General features: G+C 38.1%; 1 protein-coding gene across 8 annotated transcripts in view; it reads right to left on the bottom strand.

The window, feature by feature from the left end:
* Positions 1–27,632, bottom strand: part of LCLAT1 (lysocardiolipin acyltransferase 1) — a 198,860-nt gene that overhangs the window by 101,283 nt on the left and 69,945 nt on the right. For all 8 annotated transcript variants that reach the window (XM_032652471.1, XM_032652466.1, XM_032652470.1 and 5 more), the window contains one exon: positions 17,531–17,729. In XM_032652471.1, coding sequence (XP_032508362.1) covers positions 17,531–17,648 — 118 coding nt within the window. In that variant the 5' untranslated portion in view covers positions 17,649–17,729. The remainder of the gene's footprint in view (positions 1–17,530; positions 17,730–27,632) is intronic.

Here is a 27,632-nt window from a genome sequence, read left to right as displayed (position 1 = left end):
ACAATCATAAAAAATTACTTAGTTCTCAATGTAATTCTAGAAAGAAGTATAATCCTGGTATACTGCCTGGCATATGACTTAACTAAAATAAACCTTTGTTCCCAATGGGTTTCCCTCCCTCCCTGGCAAAAAGAAAAAAAAAAAAAAGCATCAAACTCATCTCAGCCAAGCAACCCTGGCAACTGAAACTACAAAATCAACAACTACAAAAACTTATTTTTCAACTAGCAGTAGAAGAGCTAAGATGAAAATGATCTGTATGTATCTGAAAATACACAGAGTTGTATGTGATATCTAGCCATAGAACTAAAACATTTTAATATACTGTCTACTATATTTCTTCTGACAGTTTTCATAAAAATCTTAATTCACGATAACCATTATAATAACATTTACTGAATGACTAAATCAGTCGTTGGATACTTTTCTTTATAGATTGGTGAAATGTGGGAAAGAAGCTGTATGTATCAGGATGCTTTGGGCTATAAATAACAGAATACCAATCTGAAAGCCATATAAACCCTCTGGGTGTATGTGTCTCACATAAAATGAAGTCTGGCCCCAAGGCTCGTTCAGAAGCCAGGCTCTCACATTCTATTTGGCCATCCTCTTGGATGCAAGATGATTGCAGGAGCTCCAAGTATGATGTACTCTCACAATAATGTCCCAAAGTAGGAAAGGAGAGGCACTGTCCCTTCATGAACCTCTTTTATTAAGGAGGAAAATCTTTCCCAGAGCCTTCTAACAAGGAGTCTCCCTATTAGGTCCCTTTGGTGGGACTGGCTGATAGGAGGCTGAGGAAGGCAATATGAGGTATTTTCATTCTCTGTCATGGGATGTGTGTATCATAGAAATACATTGTTAAAAATAGTAAAACATCCTCTCTGGCCTTTAGGTATTTAGTAACAAATGCAACAACACAGGAAAGAAAGGTGCTGGGAAACCTTCCATGATTTACAGTAGGAAGCAATAAAATAATCAGTCTCTTGTGGCCAGGTGACAAGAAAATTTGCTGTAAGAGTAAGAACTACAGTTTAGTAATTAAGTAGCTAGGAATCCTTGACTAGAAGCCGCCTTTGAAGATAGGTCACAGAGGGAGTGTCAAATATATGTGCTGTAGAGTAGCGGTCCCCAACCATTTTGGCACCAGGGACCGGTTTCGTGCAAGACAATTTTTCCACGGACGGGGGTGGTGGGGAGGGGGTGACGGTTTAGGCGGCAATGAGACCGATGGGAGTGGCAGATGAAGCTTGGCTCGCTCACCCGCTGCTCACCTCCTGCTGTGCGGTCCGGTTACTAACAGACTGCACACTGGTACCCGTCCTTGGCCTGGGGGTTGGGGACCCCTGCTGTAAAGATTCCTTCCAGGAACTCTCAAGCAGCTGTTACTCAGGGTGACTAGTAACTAGTAATTCCTCACTTAGCTGACGCAGGTAATAAAACTGATGCCTCAGGGATACCAGAGAAACTGGTAGGAACGGGGTGTTACTGATACCGACTCTTGAGGAGAGTCTTACTTCAATATAGAAATGTATTCATCTTATCCTCTGAGTTGTAAAATAGGACAGCAGCATGAAGTGTTGTTAAATTTTAAAAGGGTCCACCAAATTGAATGGTGTCAAAGACATTCATGGCTTAAAGATGGTTCTAGTTTTAATGAATGTCGATTTTAAGTAGGAGGAAGCTGGGTAGGAGAGGGAGAGTCTTCCCTCTCACCGAAGATAAAGTTGGGTATTATAAACTGTAAATATCTCAAATAGAAAATTATCCATTCTTTGTACTTACTATATAATAGTTAATAAAATTAAGGTGACTTCAGTAAATTTAGTGGTTCTTAAAACTGTGTGAGAAATATCTTTAAATGAATTTACATCTAACACTTATACAGTAAATACAGTTAAAACTGAAATTTGGACCACATAAGATGGATTATCTTTCCAGCTAACGTATGATGCCTGTTTTGCAGCATGTTCATGTGTAACAGCAGCGTGCGCTATAACCACTGTTTCTCCAGTGTAATGGGCAAGGTATACAATAGATTTTAACCAAGCAGTTTTTATTCATGGTCTTTAAAAAGAGAAGAATGCTTATAAAATGCCAAAGGCATATTTTTAAAATTCCAGTTATTTCTATAGATCAGATTTGACCAAAAAAATTTTAATATTTTGGGAGACAGGTTATTCTCAGGGAGGCCGGACTTAGGAAAAGCCTCTGACCCAGTTTCAATTATCCAGCTAAAACGGGACCAGCACAGGGGCCTGTAAGGATACACTCAGACTTTGCATGCCTTGAACAAACTGAGAGTGGATAAAAGCATTCATCAGAGGCCATGCTGTTACTTCTTTCTTGTCCCTGATCTCATTCTGGAACAATCTAGATATATTTCACAATTTGTGGTTGTTCCTAGTTTTCACCACTACCTTATGTTGCAGTTTGAGAACAGCAGGATTATATGACAGTCTACTTTGAAATCAGGAGGTATACGTCAGGGAGAGTTCAGTTTAATCCACGACTTGGCAACTTTTTAAATCACTATCCATTTAATGTTTACTCCTCTTTTTGTGCTTTCTAAAAGCCTCCAACCCTTTTGCCACTCAAGTGTGATTAACGAATGATCCAGAAAAACCAAGGAGCCATGAGCTGGGTGGGCCAGATGGCACACGAATTTCCTGGTACAAAAACACCAGGCAAATGGACTTTTCATGACACCTCTGGGTTTCATATTTCCTGCGTTGTTACTAAGTGGTTATGAAGTTGACTAAAAATAAAAACCTATGTCTAAACCACCATTATAAATAGTTGAAATCTATCAGACATTTTTTCCTTAACATCTAATTTCACATACCTTAGCAGACTCTAAACAGTTTAGTTAGCTTAGCTTACCAAAACTCTTTACAACGTGAACTGGAATCTAAACACTCTTAATGGTTTCTTCCCTAGCCTGTTAGGTTAAGTCTGTTACTTCCATACTTTAAGAAAAAACTTTCAAATTCTAAATTCTCATCCATTCTCCAAACTGGCACTACAGATATATAATACTATTTCCCTTTGGTCATTCGTAAATGAACTAAAGAAACCAGATAATTATATTCCAAACTCTGGTAAGCAAACATTTATTTAGAAATAATTATACATAGCAACATTAAATACACCCTAAAGTCATGGCAAGTGTCAACAAGCTAAGTCTGGCATAGTCTGAAGCAGGACAGAGCTGACCAATAGGACACATCCATTCTCTTCCCCTTTCATTTTCCCCTGCAAACTCCAACATTAATACTCCATTTGCAAACACATTCTGTTTTATTTTTCCTGCCTACACTTTTGCCTTGCTTAATTTACTTTGCACTTATTCACTTTAAAGGTTCTAAAATCGGTTTTTTCTTCAATCCAAAATCTGTTCTCATTAATAGTTTGCATTTTTATGAAATCCTATCAAGTCTACAAATACTTTAAGAGCCTACAATGGTGAGAGACACTGTAAGGAGCTTATATCTTTTGGGAAAAGAAAATGGGAAAGCTAAGAATGAAATACTTACACAGAAACTCAAACAAGAGAGAAGACAGTTTTAGCAATGTTAAAAATGCGTATAGGGGCTTCCCTGGTGGTGCAGTGGTTAAGAATCCGCCTGCCAATGCAGGGGACACGGCTTCAAGCCCTGGTCCGGGAAGATCCCACATGCCGTGGAGCAACTAAGCCCGTGCGCCTCAACTACTGAGCCTGAGCTCTAGAGCCCGCGAGCCACAACTACTGAAGCCAGCGCGCCTAGCGCCCGTGCTCTGCAACAAGAGAAGCCACCGCAGTGAGAAGCCCACGCACTGCAACGAAGAGTAGTAGCCCCTGCTTACTGCAACTAGAGAAAGACCGCGCGCAGCAACAAAGACCCAACACAGCCAAAAATACATGAATAAAAATACATAAATTTATTTTAAAAAATGAGTATACCATTGCAGAATAGGAAGAAGTAAAGATTAGGTGGTCAGGGAAAGAGAACATGGGTCTGTGAGACACTAGAAAAACCAGAGGTCTAGGGGCTTCCCTGGTGGCGCAGTGGCTGGGAGTCCGCCTGCCGATGCAGGGGACACGGGTTCATGCCCCGGTCCGGGAAGATCCCGCATGCCGCGGAGCGGCTAGGCCCGTGAGCCATGGCCGCTGAGCCTGTGCGTCCAGAGCCTGTGCTCCGCAACGGGAGAGGCCACAACAGTGAGAGGCCCGCGTACCGCAAATAAATAAATAAATAAATTTATTTAAAAAAAAAAAAGAAAAACCAGAGGTCTAATATGGATCTCTGTTAAGGCAAAAGGTGGGAGGGTGGATGTCCCAAAGGGAACTACAGAAATAACAGGCAGCAGCAAATAACACTCTACTGGCATTTAATTTAATCCTCACACCACCCAATAAAGCTGTACTACTTCTTTTTTAAGTTGCGATGTAACTGATGCATTATATTACATTAGTTTCAGGTGTACAACAAAATGATTCCATATATGTACATGTCACGAAATGACCACCATATGTCTAAGTTAATATCTATCACCACATAGTTACAAATATTTTCCTTATCAGAACTTTTAACATCTACTCTCAGCAACTTTCAAATATACAAGAGAAATATATATATATATATATATATACACAAGAGTATTATTAACTATAGTCACCATGCTGTACATTAATCTGCATAACTTATTTATTTTATGACTGGAATTTTGTGCCTACTGAGCAACTTCACCCATTTTGCCCACCCCCAAATCCTGGCCTCTCTGTATCTATTCAGTTGTGTTTTGGGGGAATTTTATTTTATCTTATTTTATTGGGTTTTTTATTATGGGAGACTTCACAAATTAGTGAAAGCATGTCGTATTTGTTTTCCTCTATCTGACTTTTCACTTAGCATGATGCCCTGAAAGTCCATCCAGGTGATATAAATTATAGGATATCCTTTTTTATAGCTGAGTAATATTCCACTGTCTATATTTACCATTTTCTTTATCCATTCATCTACCAATGGACACAAGTTGTTTCCATGTCTTGGTTATTGTAAATAATGCTGCAATGAACATGGGGGTGCAGGTATCTTTTCAAGTTAGTGCTTTTGTTTTCCTCCAATAAATACCCAGAAGCAGAATTACCAGATCATATGGTAGTTCTATTTTTAATTTTGGGGGAACCTCCATATTGTTTTCCATAGCTTCTACACCAATGTACATTCCTACCAACAATGCACAAGCGTTCCCTTTTCTCTATAGCCTCACCAACAGTTGTTATTGCTCAGCTTTTTGACAGCAGCCATTCTAACAGGTGTGATGTGGTATCTCATAGTTTTGATTTGCATTTTCCTGATGATTAGTGCTGTTGAGCACTTTTTCATGCACCTGTTGGCCATTTGTATGTCACCTTTGGAAAAATGTCCACTGATCTCCTCTGCTCATTTTTTAATTGGATTGTTATTTTGCTGTTGAGTTATATGAGTTCTTCATGTATTTTGGATATTAACCCTTTGTCAAATATATGATTTGCAAATATTTTCTCCCATTCCATAGGTTGCCTTTTCATCTTGTTGATGGTTTCCTCTGTTGTGCAGAAGATTTTCAGTCTGATACAGTACCACTTTATCTTTGCTTTTCCTTTGCTTTTGGTACCAAATCCAAAAAAAGTCATCACCAGGACCAATGTCAAGAAGCTTGCCACCTATTTTTTTCTTCTAGGATTTTTAAGGTTTCAGGTCTTATGTTCAGGTCATTAATCCACTGAGTTAATTTTTGTGTACAGTGCAATGTAGTAGTCCAGTTTTCACAACAAACACCATTTATTGAAAAGACTATCCCTTCTTTATTGTATACTCTTGGCTCTTTTGTCATAAATTAATTGACCATATATGTGTGGGTTTATTTCTGGGCTCTGTATTCTTTTGTACTGATCTATGTGTCTGTTTTTATGCCAATGCCATACTGTTCTGATTACTACAGTTTTGTAACTAGTCTGAAATCAGGGGGCATTATATCTCTAGCTTTTTTCTTCTTTCTCCAGACTGCTTTGGCTATTCTGAGTCTTTGTGGTTTCATACAAATTTTAGGGCTGTTTGTTCTATTTCTATCAAAAAATGCCATTGGAATTTTGATAGGGATAGCACTGGATCTGTAGACTGCTTTGGACAGTATGGACTTTTAAACAATACTAATTCTTCCAATCCATGAGCACACAATAGCTTTCCTTTCAGATATAAGCACAAATACCTTATTTGTCTACTTCAGCTTCTTTCATTGATACTGTATAATTTTCAGGGTACAAGTATTTCACCTCCTTTATTCCTATTTTATTCTCTGGTGCCATTGTAAATGGGATTGTCTTCTTAATTCCTCTTTCTGTTTAGTTTGTTATTAGTATATAGCAACACAACAGATTTTTATTAATTTTGTATTGTGCAACCTCACTGAATTCATTTATTCTAACAGTTTTTTGCTGGAGTCTTCATAGCTTTCTATATATAATATCATGTCATTTGCAAATAGTGATGGTTTTACTTCTTTTTTTCCAATTTGGATGCTATGTATGTAATCTATCTAATTTTGCCTAATTGCTCTGGCTAGAACTTCCAATACAATGTTGAATAAGAGTCGAGCGCATGGGCATCCTTGTCTTATTCCTGAACTTAGAAAAGAAGCTTTCAGCTTTCCATCACCATTAAGTCTGATGTTAGCTGTGGGCCTCTCATATATGGCCTTTAATACATTGAAATACATTCCCTCCATACCCACCTTGCTGGAAGTTTTAGTATCAATGGATGTTAAGTTTTGTCAAATGCTTTGTTGTTGTTGCATCTATGGAGATGATCAGATAATTTTTATCCTTCCTTTTATCAATGCCTTTTATCCATCCTTTTATCTCATTGATTGACTTGCAGATGTTCAACAATTTTTGCATCCCTAGGATAAATCCCACTTGATCATAATGTATTATCTTTTTAGTGAACTGCTGAATTTGGTTTGCTAGCATTTTGTTGAGGATTTTTACATCTATGTTCATCAGGGATATTGGCCTCTAATTTTCTTGTGGCATCTTTGTTTGGTTTTGGTATTGGGGTAATGCTGGCCTCATAAAATGACTTTCGAAGTGTTCCCTTCTCTTCTATTTTATGTTTCCTTCTTCTTTTCTTGGCTGCACTGAGTGGCATGTGGGATCTTAGTTCCCTGACCAGGGATCGAACCTGTGCCCCCTGCATTGGAAACACAGAGTCTTAACCACTGGATTACCAGGGAAGTCCCATCTTCTATTTTTGGGAAGAGATTGAGAAGGATTAGTATTAGTTCTTTAAATGCTGGGTACAATTCACCACTGAAGCCATCTGGTTTTGGACTTTTGTTTGTTGGGGGTTTTATGATTACTGATTCAATCTCCTTACTAGTAATGGGTCTGTTCAGACTTTCTATTTCTTCATGATTCCTAGGTCATATGTTTCTAGGAATTTATCCATTTCTTTCAGGTTGTCCAATTTACTGGCATATAATTGTTCATAGCAATCTCCCATGATTCTTCATATTTCTGTGTTATCAGTTGTACATCTACCCTTTCATTTCTGCTTTATGGTATCAGTTGTACAACTACCCTTTCATTTCTGCTTTATTTGTGTCCTCTCTTTTTTTCTTGGTGAATCTAGCTAAAGCTTTGTCAGTTTCCTTTATCTCGTCAAAAACCCAACTTAGTTTCACTGATCTTTCCTACTGTCTTTTCAATTTCTCTTTCATTTATTTCCTTCCTTCTAACTTTCGGCCTTAATTAGTCTTCTTTTTCTAGTTCCTTGATGTATAAAGATAGGCTGTTTATTGAAGTCCCCTTTTAAAATTACTTTCGCTGCATCTCATAAGTTTTGGTGTGTTGTATTTCCATTTCCATCTGTTTCAAGGTATTTTTTGATTTCTCTTTTGATTTCTTCTTTGATCCACTGGTTGTCCAGTAGTATGTTATTTAGCCTCCGCATACTTGAGTTTTCCAGTTTTTTTTTCTTGTAACTGATTTCTAGTTTCATAACGTGATCGGAAAAGATTCCTTGACATGATTTCAACCTTCTTAAATGTAATAAAACTTGTTTTGAGGCCTAACATATGATCTATCCTGGAGAATATTCCATGTGAGCCTGAGAAAAATGTGCATTTTGTTGCTTTGGGATACAGTGTTCTATATATGTCTATTAAACTATATGTCAGACCAACTGGACTTAAGGCCAATGTTTCCTTATTGATTTTCTGTCTGGAAAATCATCTATTGATGAAAATGGATATTAAAGTCCTCTACTATTACTGAATTGCTATTCTCCCTTTAGGTTTGTTAACATTTATGTATTTAGGTGCTCCTTTATTAGGTGCATAAATATTTACATATGTTATATACTCTTGTTGGATTGACCCCTTCATCATTATATAATGACCTTCTTTGTCTTTTATCACAGACTTTGTCTTAAAATCTATTTTGTCTGATATGAAGTACAGCTAACTCAGCTTTCTTTTGGTTTCCATTTGCATGGAATATCTTTTTCCATCCCTTCCCTTTCAGTCTGTGTGTGTCCTTAGACCTGAGGTAGGTCTCTTATAGACACCATAAAGATAGGTCGTATTTTTAATCCATCAGCCACTTTTGTCTTCCAACTGAAGTATTTAATCCATTTACATTTAAAGTAATTATTGATAGCTATGTACTTACTGCCATTTGGCTAATTGTTTTGTGGCTGTTTTGTAATTCCTTTGTTCCTTTCTTCCTCTCTTGCTCTCTTCCTTTGTGATTTTCTGTAGTGGTGGGCTTAGATTCCTTTTTCTCTATCATTTGTGCATCTGCTACAGTTTTTTCCTTTGTGGTTACCATGAGACATAAAATAATGTATAACAGTTGTTTTAAGTTGATAACAACTTAAGTTGAGACACATTCTAAGGCTGTACATTTTTACTACTCCCCCACCATGTTATGTTTTTGAGGTCACAGTTTACAGCTTTTTATCTTCTGTATCCCTTAAAAATTATTGTAGCTATAGTTATTTTTAATACTTTTGTCTTTTAAACTTTATTCTAGCTTTAGAAGTGATTAACCCACAACCTTTACAACATTATCCTGAATTTTACTATATATTTATATTTACCAAGGATACTTATATGTTCATGTTTCCCAGTTCTAATTAGCACCTTTTCTTTTCAGCTTAAAGAAGTCCCTTTAACATTTCTTTGTAAGGCCATTCTAGAGGAGATGGACTCCTTGAGCTTTTGCTTGTCCACAAACCTCTCTCTCTCCTTCAACTCTGAAGGACAACTTTGCCAGATACAGTTTTCTTGACTGGCAGTTTTTTTCTTTCAGCACTTTCAATATAGCATGCTACTCCCGTCTGGTCTGCAAAGGTTCTTCTGAAAAATATGCTGATAATCTTATGGGGTTCCATTGTGTGTAACAAGTTGTTTTCCTTTTGCTGCTTTGAAAATGCTCTTCATATCTTTAAATTTTGACACTTTAACACATTATTGACTGGAGACATATTAATACATCTTTTGTTACCTGAATGTTATTGAAAGGAGATGTATCAGTATGTTTTTAGAGAGTGATACAATTAACATCACTGTGCAAAGTTGTTAGAGCTTAAAATTGATCAAGGGTTCATTATACAACTTGTGATTGTCAATATCATTCACATTTCGCTCTGTTAGGTTTTTGTTCCAACCTTGTGTATACTATAAACGTAAAATTTTCAAAAATGACGTATCGCAAAATTCTGAGTGGAGAAGAATTTTTTGGTGAATTCTATGCAGATACTTTCTCTGATTGTCTGAGTGACATATATACTAGTGTCTCAGAAGACAGTTCTTCAGAATATCATTCTGATTCAGACGATGTGAATATCAGACCAACAAAAAGACAAAAAAACCTTAGTGATTGATTCTGATACAGAAAGTGAAAATGAAACTCAGTGCTGGAGAATTCTCCTTTGCTTCTATAGAAGAGTGGATTGAAGACATTTCATGAAAATTAGAAGACTTTACAGGTGTGTCAGGTGTAACTATTGAATGCAATAACCCACAAAGTGTTAGTGAAACAACAATTAATTTTTGGCTGACCAAAACAGAAATCATTGGCCACAGGCATTAATTTTTGCAAAAATCCCCTGTCAATAATGAGTTAATTATGTGTCTTGGTGTGAGGCTCTTTAAGTTCATCTTATTTGGAATTCTCTGGGCTTTCTGGATCTGGATATCTGTTTCCTTCCCCAGGCTGAGGTACTTTCAGCTGTTGTGTCTTCAAATAAGTTTTCTGCCCCTTTCTTTTTCTCTTCTTCTGGGACCTCTATAATGTAAATGCAGGACCACTTGATGTTGTCCCATAATTTCCTTATTGTCAATGTTTTCCAGTTTTTATGTTTGCTGCTTTGATTGGTTATGTTCTACTGACCTGTCTTCAAGTTCACTGACCCTTTTCTACTGCTTAAACCGTTAAACCCTCTGTTTTCAGTTCAGTTATTGTATTCTTCAGCTCTGTGACTTCTTATATTTTCTATCTCTTTGTTAAACTTCTCATGCATTGTTCTCCTGAGCCCAACGAGCATCTCTTTAGGACTGTAATTTTGACCTCTTTACCACCAGGTTAATTACCTGTCTCCAGTTCATTAACATCTTTCCCTAAAGTTATATCTTGTTCTGTAATTTGGAATATATTCCTGTGTTTCTTCATTTCCCTTGACTCTCTGTGTTGGTTTCTATGCATTAGATATAATACCCACCTCTCCCAGGCTTGTAGGAGAGTCCTCCTATAGGAAATGAACCTTATCATTCAACCCTGCTCTAGTTCTTGGCTGTCTCTTAAACCTTTGTGATTGTCCAAGCAGCCTACTTTATTTTTAGTGGCTCCCAGTAGTTGAGGATGGATATGCCAGTGTCGGGGGAGGATCTCAGCACCTAGATTCAGGCCAATTGGAAGTCAAACCCTCAGGCAGTCGCTTTTAAAGTATGTAAATATAGTTCTTTCAGGAGAAGACTTGGAGATGGGCTTTTATGTCTCCTCCCTCCATGCTAAATAAGCTCTAGAGTAATGGTTGGCTCTAAGAATTCTTTCTTTATTTGCTACTGTCCCATTGACCTCCCCCCTCCCCCCAAACACAAGCCCACTGGCTACAAGAGCCAGGTTATCAAGGGATGTGTTTTCTGGGTGACAGCCACAAAAGTCAGAGTGCCAGACAAGTATACAAGCTCCTTTCTCGGAGACACTGGTGACCAGAGGTGGGCCAGAGGGAGAGTGATATCGCCACCCCCAAGGTTTCTAGATTACAGTCTGCCCTTAGATGTGTGTTTAATTAGAAGGCTGCCCCTCCGACCACAGCAAGGAATATAAGCAAATAGCCGTCTTTCACAGAAAGACTGGGGGCTTTTCATTCAGCTGCCTCTGCACTGGGTCCCGGAGTATAGCCACAGAAGTGTGCAAGGCCCTTTAAAAACTATTTCTCAGTTTGCTATATCCTATGGGTCTCCACTGGCTTTCAAAGCTAGATGTTTTGAAGGCTCATCTCTCAGGTGCAGGTGTTAAGAGTTGGGGTGCTACTAGATGTGGGGTTCAAAACCTCCACTCCTGAGGGAGATGCTCAGAGTTGTCAGATTCCTCCTGATTGTGGGTTGCCCTGTGTTCCTGGCTGTACTAGTCTGGAGCAGAGTTTCTGTCTGGCTGAACAGGGAGGTGGGAGGAAACAAGTGTGTTTGTTTCAAATACCACAGATTATCATTGTTCTCGATGAGTCTTGGTATAAATTTTCTTGAATAAATGTTTCTTCATTTGCTGTATGTCCTTCGGACCATTTCTGGAGACTTTAAATAAACGGCTGTTACTTCACCAGAATTTTCACCAGTTTTCCTGGGAAGTGGGTCTACAGAGCTCCTCATACCTTCATGTTGGAACTGCCTTTCCAGTCATCTTTTTTTTTTTTATGAACTATTTTTTAAAAAATAATTTATTCATTTATTTTTGGCTGTGTTGGGTCTTTGTTGATGAGCGCGGGCTTTCTCTAGTTGCAGCGAGTGGGGGCTACTCTGTTGCAGTGCACGGGCTTCTCATTGCAGTGGCTTCTCTTGTTGTGGAGCATGGGCTCTAGGCATGTGGGCTTCAGTAGTTTTGGCACGCAGTTTCAGGAGTTGTGGCTCACAGGCTTAGTTGCTCCACGGCATGTGGGATCTTCCCAGACCAGGGATCGAACATGTGTCCCCTGCAGGGGCAGGCAGATTCTTAACCAGTGTGCTACCAGGGAAGTCCTCCAGTTGTCTTTTATTTATTTATTTATTTTTAAAATAAATTCATTTTTATTTATTTACTTTTGGCTGTGTTGGGTCTTCATTGCTGTGCACAGGCTTTCTCTAGTTGCAGCAAGTGGGGGCTACTCTTCATTGCGGTGTGTGGGCTTCTCACTGCGGTGGGTTGTAGCGAAGCATGGGCTCTAGGTGGGTGGCCTTCAGTAGTTGTGGTGCACGGGCTCAGTAGTTGTGGTGCACGGGCTCAGTAGTTGTGGCTCACGGGCTCTAGAGCGCAGGCTCGGTAGTTGTGGCTCACGGGCTCTAGAGCGCAGGCTCGGCAGTTGTGGTGCAAGGGCTTGGTTGCTCCTCAGCATGTGGGATCTTCCTGGACCAGGGCTCAAACCCATGTCCCCTGCATTGGCAGGTGGATTCTTAACCAGTGCGCCACCCAGGGAATTCTCAGTTGTCTTTTACACCCAAGATTCTTCTTGGGTCGTACTTTTAAATATCACCCTTGTAATATTTAAGTTACATTGTTTTGACTGTCTTTTTTAGAGGCTCCAATTATACAGATGTTAGAACTCCTCTAACTAGGTTCCATTTCAACTACTTTCTCTCTGACAATTTTTTTTTCTTTTTTTCTCTCTTTCATTCTCTATTTTCTTTTGGTTTTTTAAAAAATTGTGTTGGAGTATAGTCGATTTGCAATGTTGTGCTAGGTTCAAGTGTGCAGCAAAGTGATTCAGTTATACATATACATATGTTCATTCTTTTTCAGATTCTTTTCCCTTACAGGTTATTATAAAATATTGAGTATAGTTCTCTGTGCTATACAGTAGGTCCTTGTTGGTTATCCATCTTATATATAGTAGTTTGCGTGTGCTAATCACAAGCTTCTGATTTATCCCTCCCCATCCCCCACGTTTCCCCTTTGCTAACCTTAAGTTTGTTTTCGACATCTGTAAGTCCGTTTCTGGTTTGTAAATAACTTCATTTGTATAATTATTTAAGCTTCCACATGTAAATGATATCATATGATATTTGTCTTTCTCTGTTTGACTTACTTCACTTAGTGTGATACTCTCTAGGTCCATCCATGTTGCTGCAAATGGCATTATTTCATTCTTTTTTATGGCTGAGTAATATTCCATTGTATGTATGTACCACATCTTCTTTATCAATGGACATTTACGTTGCTTCCATGTCGTGGCTACTATGAACACTGAGGTGCCTGTATCTTTTCAGATTATGGTTTTCTCTGGATATATGCCCAGGAGTGGGATTGCTGGATGATATGGCAGTTCTATTTTTACTGTTTTCTCCATAGTGGATGTACCAATTTACATTCCCACCAACAGTGTAGGAGGATTCCCTGTTCTCCACAGCCTCTCCATCATTTATTGTTTGTAGACTTTTTTTTTTTTTTTTGTGGTACGCGGGCCTCTCACTGCTGTGGCCTCTCCCACTGCGGAGCACAGGCTCCGGACGCGCAGGCTCAGCGGCCATGGCTCACAGGTCCAGCCGCTCTGCGGCACGTGGGATCTTCCCAGACTGGGGCACGAACCCGCGTCCCCTGCATCGGCAGGCAGACTCCCAAGCACTGCGCCACCAGGGAAGCCCTGTTTGTAGACTTTTTGATGATGGCCATTCTGATCGGTGTGATGTGATATCTCATTGTAGTTTTGATTTGCATTTCTCTAATAATTAGTGATGTTGGGCATTTTTTCATGTGCCTTTTGGCCATGTGTATGTCTTCTTTGGAGAAATATATATTTAGGTCTTCTGCCCATTTTGTGATTGGGTTGTTTGTTTTATCAATATTGAGCTGCATGAGCTGCTTGTAAATTTTGGAGATTAATCCCTTGTCGGTCGCATTGTTTGCAAATATTTTCTCCCATTCTGTGGGGTGTCTTTTTGTTTCACTTATGGTTTCCTCTGCTGTGAAAAAGCTTTTGAGTTTAATTAGGTCCCATTAGTTTATTTTTGTTTTTATTTCCATTACCCTAGCAGATGGATTGAAAAAGACCTTGCTGTGTTTTATGTCAAAGAGCGTTCTTCCTATGTTTTCCTCTAAGAGTTTCATAGTATCACATCTTATATTTAGGTCTTTGATTCATTTTGAGTTTATTTTTGTGTCTGGCATTAGAGAATGTTCTAGTTTCATTCTTTTACATGTAGTTGTCCAGTTTTACCAGCACCACTTATTGAAGAAACTAACTTTTCTTCATTGTATAGTCTTGCCTCCTTTGTCATAGATTAATTGACCATAGATGTATGTGTGGGTTTATTTCTGGGCTTTCCATCCTGTTCCATTGATGTGTATATCTGTTTTTGTGCCAGTACCATACTGTTTTGATGACTGGAGCTTTGTAGTATGGTCTAGGGTCAGGGAGAATGGTTCCTCCATCTCTGTTTTTCTTTCTCAGGATTGCTTTGGCTATTCGAGGTCTTTTGTATTTCCATACAAATCTAAAAAATTTTTTTGTTCTAGTTCTGTGGAAAATGCCATTGATAATTTAATAGGGATTGCACTGAATCTGTAGATTGCCTTGGGTAGAATAGTCATTTTGACACTATTGATTCTGGTAGCAGCTTTAGGATTCTCTATGTGTAGTACCATGTCATCTGCAAACAGTGACTACTTCTGCAAACAGTCTTACTACTTCTTTTCCAATCTGGATTTCTTTTATTTCTTTTTCTTCTCTGATTGCTGTGGCTAGGACTTCCAAGACTATGTTGAATAAAAGTGGCAAGAGTGTGGGAATTCCATGGTGGTCCAGGGGTTAGGACTTGGTGCTGTCACTGCTGTGGCCAAGGTTCAATCCCTGGCCAGGGAACTAAGATCCCACGAGCTGCATGGCATGGCCAACAAAAAAAAGTGGCTGAGAGTAGACATCCTTGTCCTGTTCTTCATCTTAGAGGAAATGCTTTCAGCTTTTCACTGTTGAGTCATTTTCTGTTTTCTTGTATTGCTCTTTTCATTTTACTCTATTATTTTCCTCTTGGATATTTCATAATTCGCTCATTTCTGACATGATTTTGCCTTTTTGTTCTTTTTTCTCCTTGAATTCAACTTATATTTCTCCTTGTTTTCTTGTCTATTACTGTTCATTGTATTTCTCACTCAAAAGTATCTTTCTTTTTTTTTAATATCCCCAAATGCTTAGTTAATGATAATCCATTCAGTTTGGAGTGTTGTGTTATGGTGTACATTTTTTGGCTTTTCGGTTTTTCAGTTCTGTCCTCCACTTAAGTTTCTTTTATGAATTTAAAAACCTTTTATGGTTATTGGTTTTTGCTGTATAATTTTGGGGGTGGGGTAAGCAAAGACTGTTATTTCTTGCTTCTCTCTCTTTTTATTCCTGCAGGATTTTTTTTATTCCTGCAGGATTTTTAATTTCCTTGTTTTCCTTCACTACCACACTTCTAAGGGAAGCTAGCCCTTCTCTATATATCTGATTCTCCCTCAGAAGCAATACTTCTCTGAGGCATCTTCAGGTCCCACTGTCTTTCTAATCACTTCCTTATATCTTGTGCTGTGAACTACTATGTCCAGACCTGTGTTCAGTATTTTGGCATTTAGTGTTGGACTTTAATTTTTCTGGAGATGCTTTTGTCTGTGCTTCCTCTAAGTTTTCCATGCCTCTCTACTCTTAAGTCTCTACCCACTCTCAGAACCCACAGGTTTGCAATGATGGGAGGGTAGAAAGAACTCTTTTAGACTTCTCTACTTCATACCAGAACCTTCTAAATGCCTTGTCTCCTGGTCATGCTGAAGAGATGAGTGATATGTGGTTTTATTTCCTCTGCTGGTTGATTGGATGTTTTTTGTTTTTTTAAAGATGAGGAAGATCAGGCAGCTGCCATCGTCCTCCAAAAACCATTGTAAGAAGGCTCTTAATTATGGATTCAATCTCTTTATTAGACACGAAGCTGTTTTAATTTTCTTTTTCATTTGTTTTCATTATTATCAGATTTTGTCAGTTGTATTTTGTCAGTTGTAATTTGTTGATTTCATATATATTTTCAAGCTCATTCACATAATGTTCTTAATATTGTTTATTTTACGTAGGATCAGGAATGATAAATAAGACATTATCATTTTTGATCAGTCTTTTTAGGAATGTGGCAGTTTTTAAAATACTATAATATCTTTGACATTTCTGCCATCAAGAGGTGAAGTCTATGCTCCCTCCCCTAGACTCCGTGAGGACAGTGATGGCTTCCACCAATAATGTACTGTAGATGTGACGCTATATGAATTCTGGGGCTAGGTCATAAAATGCCTTGCAGCTTCCTGCTGGTTCTATGGGGATGTTTGCTCTAGGGAAAGTCAGTTGCCATTTAAGGAATCTGACTATCCTGAGAGCATAATACTGTGCAAGTGACAAAGAGAAAGATAAAACTATTAGCATGAAGGCAACTAAAACACAAAACATGCAGTGCTTCTTACTAGTCTATCCTGAGGACAATGCCTGCCCTTTGCCCTCACAAATCCTACACAATTTCGGTACACTGATAGGCACATACATGGTTTAGAGAGCAAAGAATTCAAATAAGAAATATTACATAGGAAACCAAAGAAGTACAGATTTAATGGATGAGGTTGTTAGGGAGTATAGTGGGTGCTTCATCCACTCATGTGAATAACTGGTCTGAATATATTTTTAGTCTGTTCCTCACCCCTACTTCATATTACAGAGTGGAGATCAATTAAGCTTTAACATGCAATGTTGACATATCCCTACTTATCCACCACTCAGTGAACATGCTGCTTTCCTAACTATGGAAAATAAATATTTGATATTATAGTATACAACAAGGACAGTGAAAAGCCTTTTTAAAAAAAAAAAAAAGTGATGGATTAGGTAAGTTCAGAAAACACCGGCACCTGGTATAACGCTTGGAACCAATGGTTATTCAATTACTATTTATTAGATAAATGTGAATGAATCAGTTCCTTTCAAGTACCTTATCAGCACAGACCACTTTCTGGTCTAAATTACCACAAGTATGACATGTAATAAAAAGTTACTGAACTATTAACTCATATTCTTCAAATTTTTGGTCCTTCTGGGACCATATCTACTTCCTTGTGAATAGTTTATTCTCTTTCAAGGTAAGATGTTTCCGAAAAAGGATTAAAATAATCTATAATCCCCGAGGGAAAAAAGTGGAAAAGGCTTTAATACTTAAGTGGAGTTTAGTAAGTTATTCTGTAGTTTTAGAGTGAGTACATCACATATAAAATAAATGAACAACTTATAATAATTTGTGAATAGCCTACCAAATCCTGGAACACATTTGAGAGTGGCTTTGAGGCAAATTTTCTCTAATCTGAGGTAGCTGTATCTCATCAGACAATTCCACAGGAACATCCAGTCCATTCTTGTCCGATGATTCATGATAATGACACTTCTCTCTCCAGGAACAAATGCATCGCCTGTTATAATCACTTTTACACCAAACACGGTCTCCAGCAATGCCTACAGAAAAAGCAATACAGATATTTAACAGTTTAAAGTTATGATTTTCCATAGGTAAATTTTATCACGTCCTATAAATAAATCTGATTTCTAATAAGTCAAAAGCATGTTATTCTTGCTTCTATAATAAATTAAGAAAAAGAAGTTAATCTGGAAGAACATGAAGGCACTGTTCTACTAATTTAAGTTTCTGGCAGTTCCCTAATTTAAAAATGCTAACTTTCATTGAAATCTTCAAGATGGATTATTAAGACAAAAAGAAAAAGTACAAAAAGTTTCCACTGTGTAATTTTTTCAGGTTATACATATATAAGGATTTTTAAATTTTTTAATAGAATAGTCAAGAAATTTAATACTGACCATAGGACTGAGGGAACAGAGTCAAATTTTTCATTTTATACCTTTCTGTACTAAGATTCTTTTAAACAAAGTGCTGCAGTCCCAGTACCTACAACAGTGCTTGACACATAGAAGATCAAATATTTGCCAAATTTGCTTAATTAACTTTTCTGATGGCCAGGCATAAAGTATATATGAAATATTTAGAAGAAAATAAATTACGGACTGAAGTTCTCGAAAGAACAATAACATATTAATACTGATTTCAATGCCCACTTAAATTTTTGAATAATTTACATGTAACAAATTTACTACTTAATAAATATTTGATTAATGGAGAGAAAACTGATCCACAGCACATAAAAGACAAGAAAATCAAAAGTTCTCTGGCACTAAACTATGGTACAGTTATGCAATGGAATATGATACAACAATGAAAACAAATGAACTATGGACAGCTACAGCAACATGGACAACATACAAGCATAATGTTGAGAGAAAAAAAACAAACGAATATGTACATTAAGTGTCCATATATAAATCTTTCTGAAACAGACAGTAACTAAGATATTCTAGGGATAAATATACAGATGGTAAAAATACAAGTGGTAAATTAAAAAGAAAAGCAAGGAAATAACTAACTTACAAGTCAGGACAGTAGCTACGTCTACTAAATAGGAAGGTGTTGCGACTGGGAAGCTAGGTGGCTTGCTGACAATTTCCTACTTCTTGATTTGGCTGATAGTTACACTTTAAAATTATTTATTAAAGTGCCTTTATGTTTTATTAATTTTTCAGTATATTTAAAAAAAGTATAATACAAAAGAACAATAGGACCTCAAATAGGACCAAGAAAAAAACAAGTTAAAAGGAATATTAGATTTAAAAACAAGTTAGATATGTTTGTTATTATGTCCACAGTATTACAGAGTCAGAGGGTTAAGATGTACCACATGATCATTTGGGCTAAAGTAGCTACAAAATGCCTGCGGTTTTCGTCAAATTTTCAAAAGCGTCCATAACCACTCAAATAGTTATAATCCCCCCCCCCCCGCCCCCGCAACTCCAAAGTCTGGGAACTTAAGTTCCAATGTAGAAGAGAGTTCAGGATGGAGAGGATCAGGGAGGAGCCCTCTAGACTTGGACCCACAGCAAGAAATAACCACTTTTCCACTTAAAGTGTAAAGGGCTGTCAACTACCAAAGTGAATCACTGAATTATATGTCTTGGCCCAGATGACATGTCTGAAGTCACCATCCAAGGTTAGTTTAGATCAACCCCACTCTGCATTCCAAATATGATATACTTTTCAGATTTTGCAAAGAACTGAAATGCAAGGAACCCTTCCTTTAACTGGTAGAGAGAGGCAGCTGACTACTAATTGTATGTTGTACTATAGAAAACAGTTAAAAACCTTAAGCCTATAATTCCCAAACAAACACCAACTCTAACCTTACATGTGTAATTTCTAATACATGTTTCCTATGAATCCCAAAACAATCGTTAGCCTTTCGTTATAGTGAATGTCAAAAAAAAAAATCCTAGACTGTAGAGGAGCATATCATGAAGTATTCTCCTCCCTGCCATCCAGCACTCTATCAGAATGTGCCTGAAAGTTATATATAATCTTCTGGGCAGCCTAGATCTCTAGTTCACATTAATCATTTTTAATACCAGATAAGACATACCCAGTCAACGTTATTTACAGCTCCTGCAAAAGCAGAATAACAAATACACTATAGAAATAAAGTTGTAATGCCTATAAAGAACGCCAGAATTCAAATATTCCAGATCAAAAACTGTTTAAAAAAAAAAAGACACTATTCTCATATTTCTCATATTTGTTGTTTGTTTCTAGTACAGAAAATAACAGTTTTAGCAGTAAGAAACAAATCTTATAAAATTTTTTAATGTTTTATGTCTTAAACTGAACCAAGAGTGATAATTCTCATGACTTTTACTTAACTGGTCAAAGATCTCGCGTAGAATTAGAAATACATAAGTTAATTTCTGAGGATCTTTTATATACCACTATTTACTACCTCCAAGTGTGTATGAAAACAAAGATGAATGGGTCCCCTCATGATCACAGACAATCAGTTTTGCCATCATGCCCCATGTTCCTATGTATTACTCCAGTGCATCTTTACTTAGTCTGATGTAAGGAAGATCTATGACGTTCCTCATCTCCAAGTCTGCCTTGGCTTTTCAGACTAAGCTTAGGCCCGGCTCCTCAAATCCTTAGCTATTTAAAGACGTGCAATCCCAAGTCATTCATCAATCCCAAATCATTCATCAAAGACTGAGACCCCCCCTTTCTTAAGAGGAGCAGTCTAGACGGAAATTATATTCAGTAATCTAGGTTTGTTGAACACCTGTTGTGTTCTAGGATGGGAATGGAATCAGCAAGCTGTGGAAGAGACATGTGTCCTAGATGGGGAGTTAGAAAATGACTGCTGGATTCCTATGACATGATATATGGTGAAAGGACAGAACTCCAAGTAGTTCTAATAATCTCAGTAATTAGCTAACAAACACTGTTGGAAAGACTCAGAATTTTCAGAAGGAAAAACTGCTCTGGGCACAAGCAAAGTTTGACCTGACAGTATTGATTATGCTGAAGAGAACCATTCAAAAGTTAAATGAACAAGGGTATGTACTCCTCATTACAAAAATGTTCCAAGGGAGACTGAATTGCAGACTAGACGTACTTTGCAGACTTCAGGAAAGGATTCTCAGACACACAGGTAAGTTAGACTAGGTGACCTCAAAGTCTCATCTAACTCTAAGATTCTAAATGATTTTATTGTGGTACCTCATTTAACAGAAAATGTGCCAGTTAAAAATAGTAAGATAAGAAAAATCTTGCCAATGAAATCATTTTAAGGAACAGGAGAAGCTTACAAAAGAAAAGATCATTTGTGACCATTTCTGTGAAGCAATAATTAGTCTAAATGCATTTACCCTAATTTATTTTTACTGAAAAATGATTTTTAACTGGTTGGGATTGCTTAAAATAAAGTACACCTATGGGGAGAGAAAGCTAAATTCCTTCTGAATAAAAAATGATCTGTTGTACTATTTGCTTCAAAATAAAAACTCCATTAGCACCGTATGAAGGTATGAAATAAAAGATATAAAAGACACCCTGACAGTTTTTCCTCCATTTCTTTTAACAGAGGTGTTCACTTTCTCAAAACCAGAACATCAACTTTCTATAACCTCGCTACAAGGGATTCAACTTCTATACATTTCTAACTGAATGACTCTCTGCTCGATATGCCACTACTGGTGAGTAAGCCAGTGAGTTAAAAAGTTGAGTAACAGAAGTTTTTGCAAATATACACCAATTTAACACTACAGTGGTGGTTGAATCTTGCCTATGTGATAAGCTCTGAAGACAGGTAATAAGGCAAAAGTCAGGAATAGCTGAAATTACCCTTGAATATCTCATAGGAAAGTACCTACAAGAGACCAGCACACATCAGTAAGACCAGCTCAGCCTGTTTTTTCTAAATGTTGGACCAGATTTCTCCAACTGACCATCAGATGAAATTATTGGTTTGCATATTGTTTTAAACACAAGAATCATATTCAGCACCGGACCACTCACATTTCAAACATTCAGTCTCATCTCTCCACTCTCCCCATATCCACCCTAGTACACGTAAGTGAAGCTGTAGAAGGTAAATAGAGATATGACATAATCCTGCTGTAACAGTATTGGTACTAGTAGTAACAGTAGTAGGAGCAGCTATGGCAGAATTTGTCCAGTTAATTTGTCCATTTCTTCCAGAGTAATAGATTTTAATTGTGTACATGGCTGTCAGAAAAAAAGACTACACTTCCCAGATTCTGTTACAGCTTTTAGCTGTTCTCACCAATGGGGTGAGCAAGAGAGATTATGTACAACTTGTAATTCACTGGTCTAAAGGGAAAGCACTTGCTCTGGACTTCCTTCCCTCCCCACTTCCTGCTGAGTGGGGGAAAGAAGGGGTAGTGAACAGTCTTGACCATATAGAAGAGGATATTATGCCAGGCTGGGTGGAAGGAATCGGAGTCCCTGAGTGACATCAGGGAACAAAGCTAACCTGTCAACCTGGACTTGAGGGTGGATAAAGTTCTGCCTTTTTCCAGCCACTATGTTTTGAACTTTCTTTGATAATGTAGTTTAGCCTACCCCCTAAAACTTTTATAGTAGCAAACACTTACTGCTTACTTTGGAAAGGCTATGTTCATTATCTCATCTAGACATCACAATAACTCTGGGGTAGAACTCCTTTATTTATTTATTTTTAAACAGATGAAGGAAGAGAAGTTTAGAGAAGCTAAGTAGTTTAGCCAAGTTCAAATGACTAGAAAGTGGGAAGGCCAACAGTGAAACCAAAAGTCTGTTTCTAATACCTGTATGAATAAGCAGTCTGCTTATATTGGCTCTCCAAAGAAATTAGATTGATTAGACCCTGGAAAGCATAACAATTGCAATGATTTCTATCAATGTAGTAACTCAAGAAAATACTCAAAACTCTTACGGTTTTGGTGGAGAGATTCAGCCAAAAACATGTAATTTATAATCAAAAAGTCATACACTGTGGAAAATTTATCACATTAGAGAAAACGAAGTGTAGCAGCAGCATATGACTGTTATTAAAAAAAATAATTTACCTCTAAATGTTTGCTTTAGAATCAGATACACATTGCTGACTCTGGAATGGATCTCAAAAGATCACCTACTCCAATTTCCTTATTGTACAGATGATGAAATAAAAACCTTAAAGTTATGTAAATGACTTGAAAATTTATAACTTTCAAAACAAAATGTCTCTGATTTTATAATGACTATAAATAGAATTATTTAACAGTTTGTAGATGACTTATTAGAAATAGCTCCTTGTGATGGTTAATTTTATGTAACTGAACAATACACTTATTTCACTTAATATAAGTATTTCATGGAGAAATGCTTTATAAATAAATGAGTAATGGTGATTGAAACAATACCACAAAATGAATATTTTACATTAAATCATATGTTTGACAGCTGCAACAAAACACTGGGCTTCATATCTTTAAAGCTGAATTTAAAAATCTAACTCTAAAAAGTCATGGCCTGGAAAGTCAACTTCTGTCCTCTAACAAAGGAAGTAGTCTTTCAGTCAAATGAAAGCCAGAAAAGAAATTAGTCAAGTTGTGTAAATCTACAACTAGGAAAGACAGTTTAGGTAGAGAACTATTATCTATCTCCACAAGGACAGAGGTCACAAGGACAGAGGTCATATGCTAGGATGGTCGACACTTAAGAGTTAATAAATTAATAATAAATAAATGAGTGTACAGGGATCCTGCTGCTACTTTTTCAATAAACACAAGTTACAACACAAAACATCCTTCTATTAAGAGAAAGAAATTTTGCCTGAAAGATAAGGAGGATATATACTAATAATGTAGGAATTATGCAAACATTCAATGCAAAGTATTTCCTACAGAAAAATAAAAAAAGAGGATGAGGGCCCTAACAGAGTAAGTGGCACCACACTTAACTACCCAGCTGACTTACAGGAAAATATAGTCATTGTAATTACAACTTGAGGAATCTCAAGAAAGCAGTGAAACCAATAATGTAAGTTCTAGAACTTTACAGTATTTTAAATTGAAATCCACTGTGTAAACAAAACACAGATTAGAGATGGCAAAATAGAGGGTCACAGTGAACGTGGTGACCTGTGTAACAATCTAAGCAATCTAACATACATATAGTTGTGGACACAAAAGGATAAAAGAGAGTAAACGGGGCAGAAAAAAATATGTAAAGAAATAATGGCCCCAAATTTCCCAATCTGGACAAAAACAAAGCTACAGATCTAAGACGTCCAATGGAACATGGCAAAATAAAGAAAACTATACCTAAGCATATCATAATCAAACTGCTAAAAAACAAAGAGAAATCTTTAAAGCAGCCAGAGGAAAATGACACATTACATAAAGGGAAGCAACAACACGTATGATAGCTAACTTTTTATCAAAAACAATGGAGAACTTCAAGAGGAACATAAGACAGGGAACTTCAAAGTGGGGGGTGGGGAGCCCTGCAGGGGGAGTCATCCCAGAAATGCCAGCAACATTAGCCTTCAAAAATAGAGGCAAACTTAACTTTTAATTAAATAAAAACAGAATCCATCTACAGGAGCCCTCCATCTACAGGAGCCCTCACTACAAGAAAAGCTTAAGGAAGTTCTTCAGGCTGACGGGAAATGTCACTAGATAGAAACTGTACCATACAGGAAGAATAAAGAACACTGTGGGACTTCCCCGGTGGCACAGTGGTTAAGAATCCTCCTGCCAATGCAGGGAACATGGGGTCGATCCCTGCTCCAGGAAGATCCCACATGCTGCAGAGCAGCTAAGCCCGTGTGCCACAACTACTGAGCCTGCACTCCATAACTACTGGGCCCACACGTCACAACTACTGAAACCTGTGCGCCTAGAGCCTGTGCTCTGCAACAAGAGAAGCCACCAGAGAGAGAAGCCCACGCACCACAACGAAAGGTAGCCCCAGCCTGCCACAACTAGAGAAAGCCCGCGTGTAGCACTGAAGACCTCAACGCAGCCAAAAAACAAAAAACACTGTAAATGGATGATATTTAGATAAAACACTGTTCTACAGAGTTTACTGTGTAAGTAGATGCAATATGACAATAACAGCACAAAGAATGTGAGAATAAATGCACCACACTGTTACAAGGCTCTTACATTTTATACGTAGTAAAATTACTCTAGGTGGACTGTGACACACTAAAGATACACGACGTAATCCCTAAAGGCATGATTTTATAACATTTATAAAAATATAAACATATATATATATATATAAATTTTTCTTTCAACAAACAGAGGAGAGAATACGGCACAATTCTTGATTCTAAAGTTTGAGATAGTTTGACCCTGAAACTTCTTTATGTTTGTCCACTCATCCAACGAGTATTTACTAATATGCTCCTTGTTCCAGGTATTTCAGCAACCTATGTCTTTAGTTTCTCTAGAAAAAGAAAAGGCTTTCTATGACTATTTCTTGCCAACTTTCCTCTTCCACTGCAAGCGAATCATCTCACTAATGAAACTGATTTTATTACAAGTTGTTGGTTTCTCAGATTCCCACCCCGCCCCCAAAGTCAGGTATTCCCTGGCTTGAAAAGAACTCCAAACCTTCTTCTTTAGAAACAATCATCAGGTGCCAATGAGTTTCTTACCACCTGGAATGGTTAAGGTGCCAGGTGACTCTGACCAACACTTGAAGGTTTTCTTATCACCTAAAGCTCTAATGGCAGCAGACAAACTGGGTTTAATCTCAACTCTGTTTAAATAATTTGCTTATGCATGTGAACTTGGGCAAATTATTAAATTTCTCAAAACTTCCATTTCCTCTTCTGTAAAATGGGGATAATGTGGCACCCTAAAATGTAGCTGTCTTATTAAAGCACTTAGCATAACATCTGCCACATAAGCGGTCAATAGCTATGATCATCATTACCCTTCGGTTTTTAGTTTGATTTTTCCTTTAAACAAAACCTCCTAATTCTTCTCCTTATATCTGAATTAAATATGCCATACCTTTCCACAGGTATTTATCTACCAGTAGGTTATAATCCCTTTAGTTTGTGCCTGTACAAAAGTCAGCTTTAAGTACAAATAGAGAAAAGAAAATGAGAAGAAGGAGGAGACTACTTTTAGTTTAACAATATCACATTTCATAAAACAGATATGCCTGAATAAAATACTTTTAATTAACCTTGTAACAAGGGAGGAATATAATCTGTAAAATTATTCATCACAGGATTTATTTTTAAAATATGAGGAGAAGGAGAGTGCACTGTAAACGATTTATTAAACTTCAATTTACAGGGAACTTTTGAGAAACGGCTACTCTATCAGGGTAGGTACTCCCCCACCAACCACTGTTTCTGGAAATCTTTACCTATCAGCCTCCACCTGAGGGGTCTATAGCATCAGCATTGATACTTTCCTCTCTACAAACACAACAATGGCAGTCTGCCTGAGGGGAAAAAGACAACTCATTCAAAAGAAACAGGTAGAGAAGACCCTTCGACAAGTGAAGGAAGAGTATTCCCTCCTTCTTCTCCTTTTCAGGTATTATACTCACCACCTCCACCAAGACAGGTCAATAAACCCAGTAAAATTAAGTTCCAGGTGTTGCTCAGGGAAAAGAAGGAACAGAACACTCTCAGGGAATATGACCCATTCAAGGTAAAGGAGGCTGCTTGCACAACGCTTCATTTTTGGAGAAGGCACTGCTCTTAAGCAACAACAAAGGGCTGAAACCAGTTCAGTGCCAGAGAAGGGAGAAGTATAGACTGCAAACCTATCAGGAGTAACCAGCTCTCAGGGTCAGAGGGACATGTGCTCAGAGCAGTATGCACAGACCTCGTAGCAAATATCTAGCTGTTCCAAGAATTTACTATACATTTTGTATGCACTTTTACCTCACACGTTTTCAACCCAGCCCACAGACAGAAAATCACAACATTCCTAAATTCTGTGGTTACCGGGGAGACTTGATCACATCAATGTCACAAGTTTTAAAAAGTCTGTTATCTGAATCTTAATTTTTATCATTTTATAAAATAAATGGAGGAGGTGGAGACAAGACGGCGAAGTACAAGAACATGAGCGCACTTCTTCTTACAAAAACACCAAACCACAACTAACTGCTGAACAATCATCAACCAAAAAAAACCACTCGAACCTACCAAAGAAGATATCCTACATCTAAAGACAAAGAAGCGACAACGAGACAGCAGAACGGGCGGAAACACGATAAAATCAAATCCTGTACCTGCTGGGTAGGCAACCCACAAATTGGAAAACAATACCACAGAAGTTCTCTCACAGGAGTGAAAATTCTGAGCCCCACATCAGGCTCCCCAGCCTGTGGGTCTGGCAAAAGGAGAAGGAGCCCCCAGAGAATCCAGCTTTGAAGGCCAGCAGGGTTTGAAAGGAGGGATTCCACAGGGCTGGGGGAAACAGAAATTCCACTCTTGGAGGGCTCACACAAGGGGTCGTGTGCACCAGGACCCAGGGAAAAAAGCAGTGACCTCATAAGAGCCTGGGCCAGACCTACCTGCTGGTATTAGAGGGTCTCCTGCAAAGGAGGGGACACACTGTGGCTCACCGGGGGTACAAAAACACTGGTGGCAATAGTTCTGGGGAGTACTCATTGACGTGAGCCCTCCTGGAGGCCGCCATTTTATGACCAAGACCTGGCCCTACCAACAGCCTGTAGGCTCCAGTGATGGGACACCTTAAGCCAAACAAACAAGGGCTCGCCCCCCCCCCCCCCCCCCCCCCCCCCCCCGCAGAGATGCAGCCCCACCCATCAGGAGACAGGCTAGTTAAAGTCTTCCTGAGCACACAGCTGCCAGATAAACACACCCCCTGACACAGACCTGCCCACCAGAAGGACAAGACACAGCTCCACCCACCAGTGCGCAGGAACCAGCCAATCCCACCCAGAAACCTGCATAAGCCTCTCAGACAGCATCATCCAAC

This window comes from Phocoena sinus, chromosome 13 (assembly GCF_008692025.1).
Source record: "Phocoena sinus isolate mPhoSin1 chromosome 13, mPhoSin1.pri, whole genome shotgun sequence".
Lineage (NCBI taxonomy): Eukaryota > Metazoa > Chordata > Mammalia > Artiodactyla > Phocoenidae > Phocoena > Phocoena sinus.
Note: the sequence above shows the minus strand (reverse complement) of the source record. Positions and strands in the feature narration are given on the sequence as shown.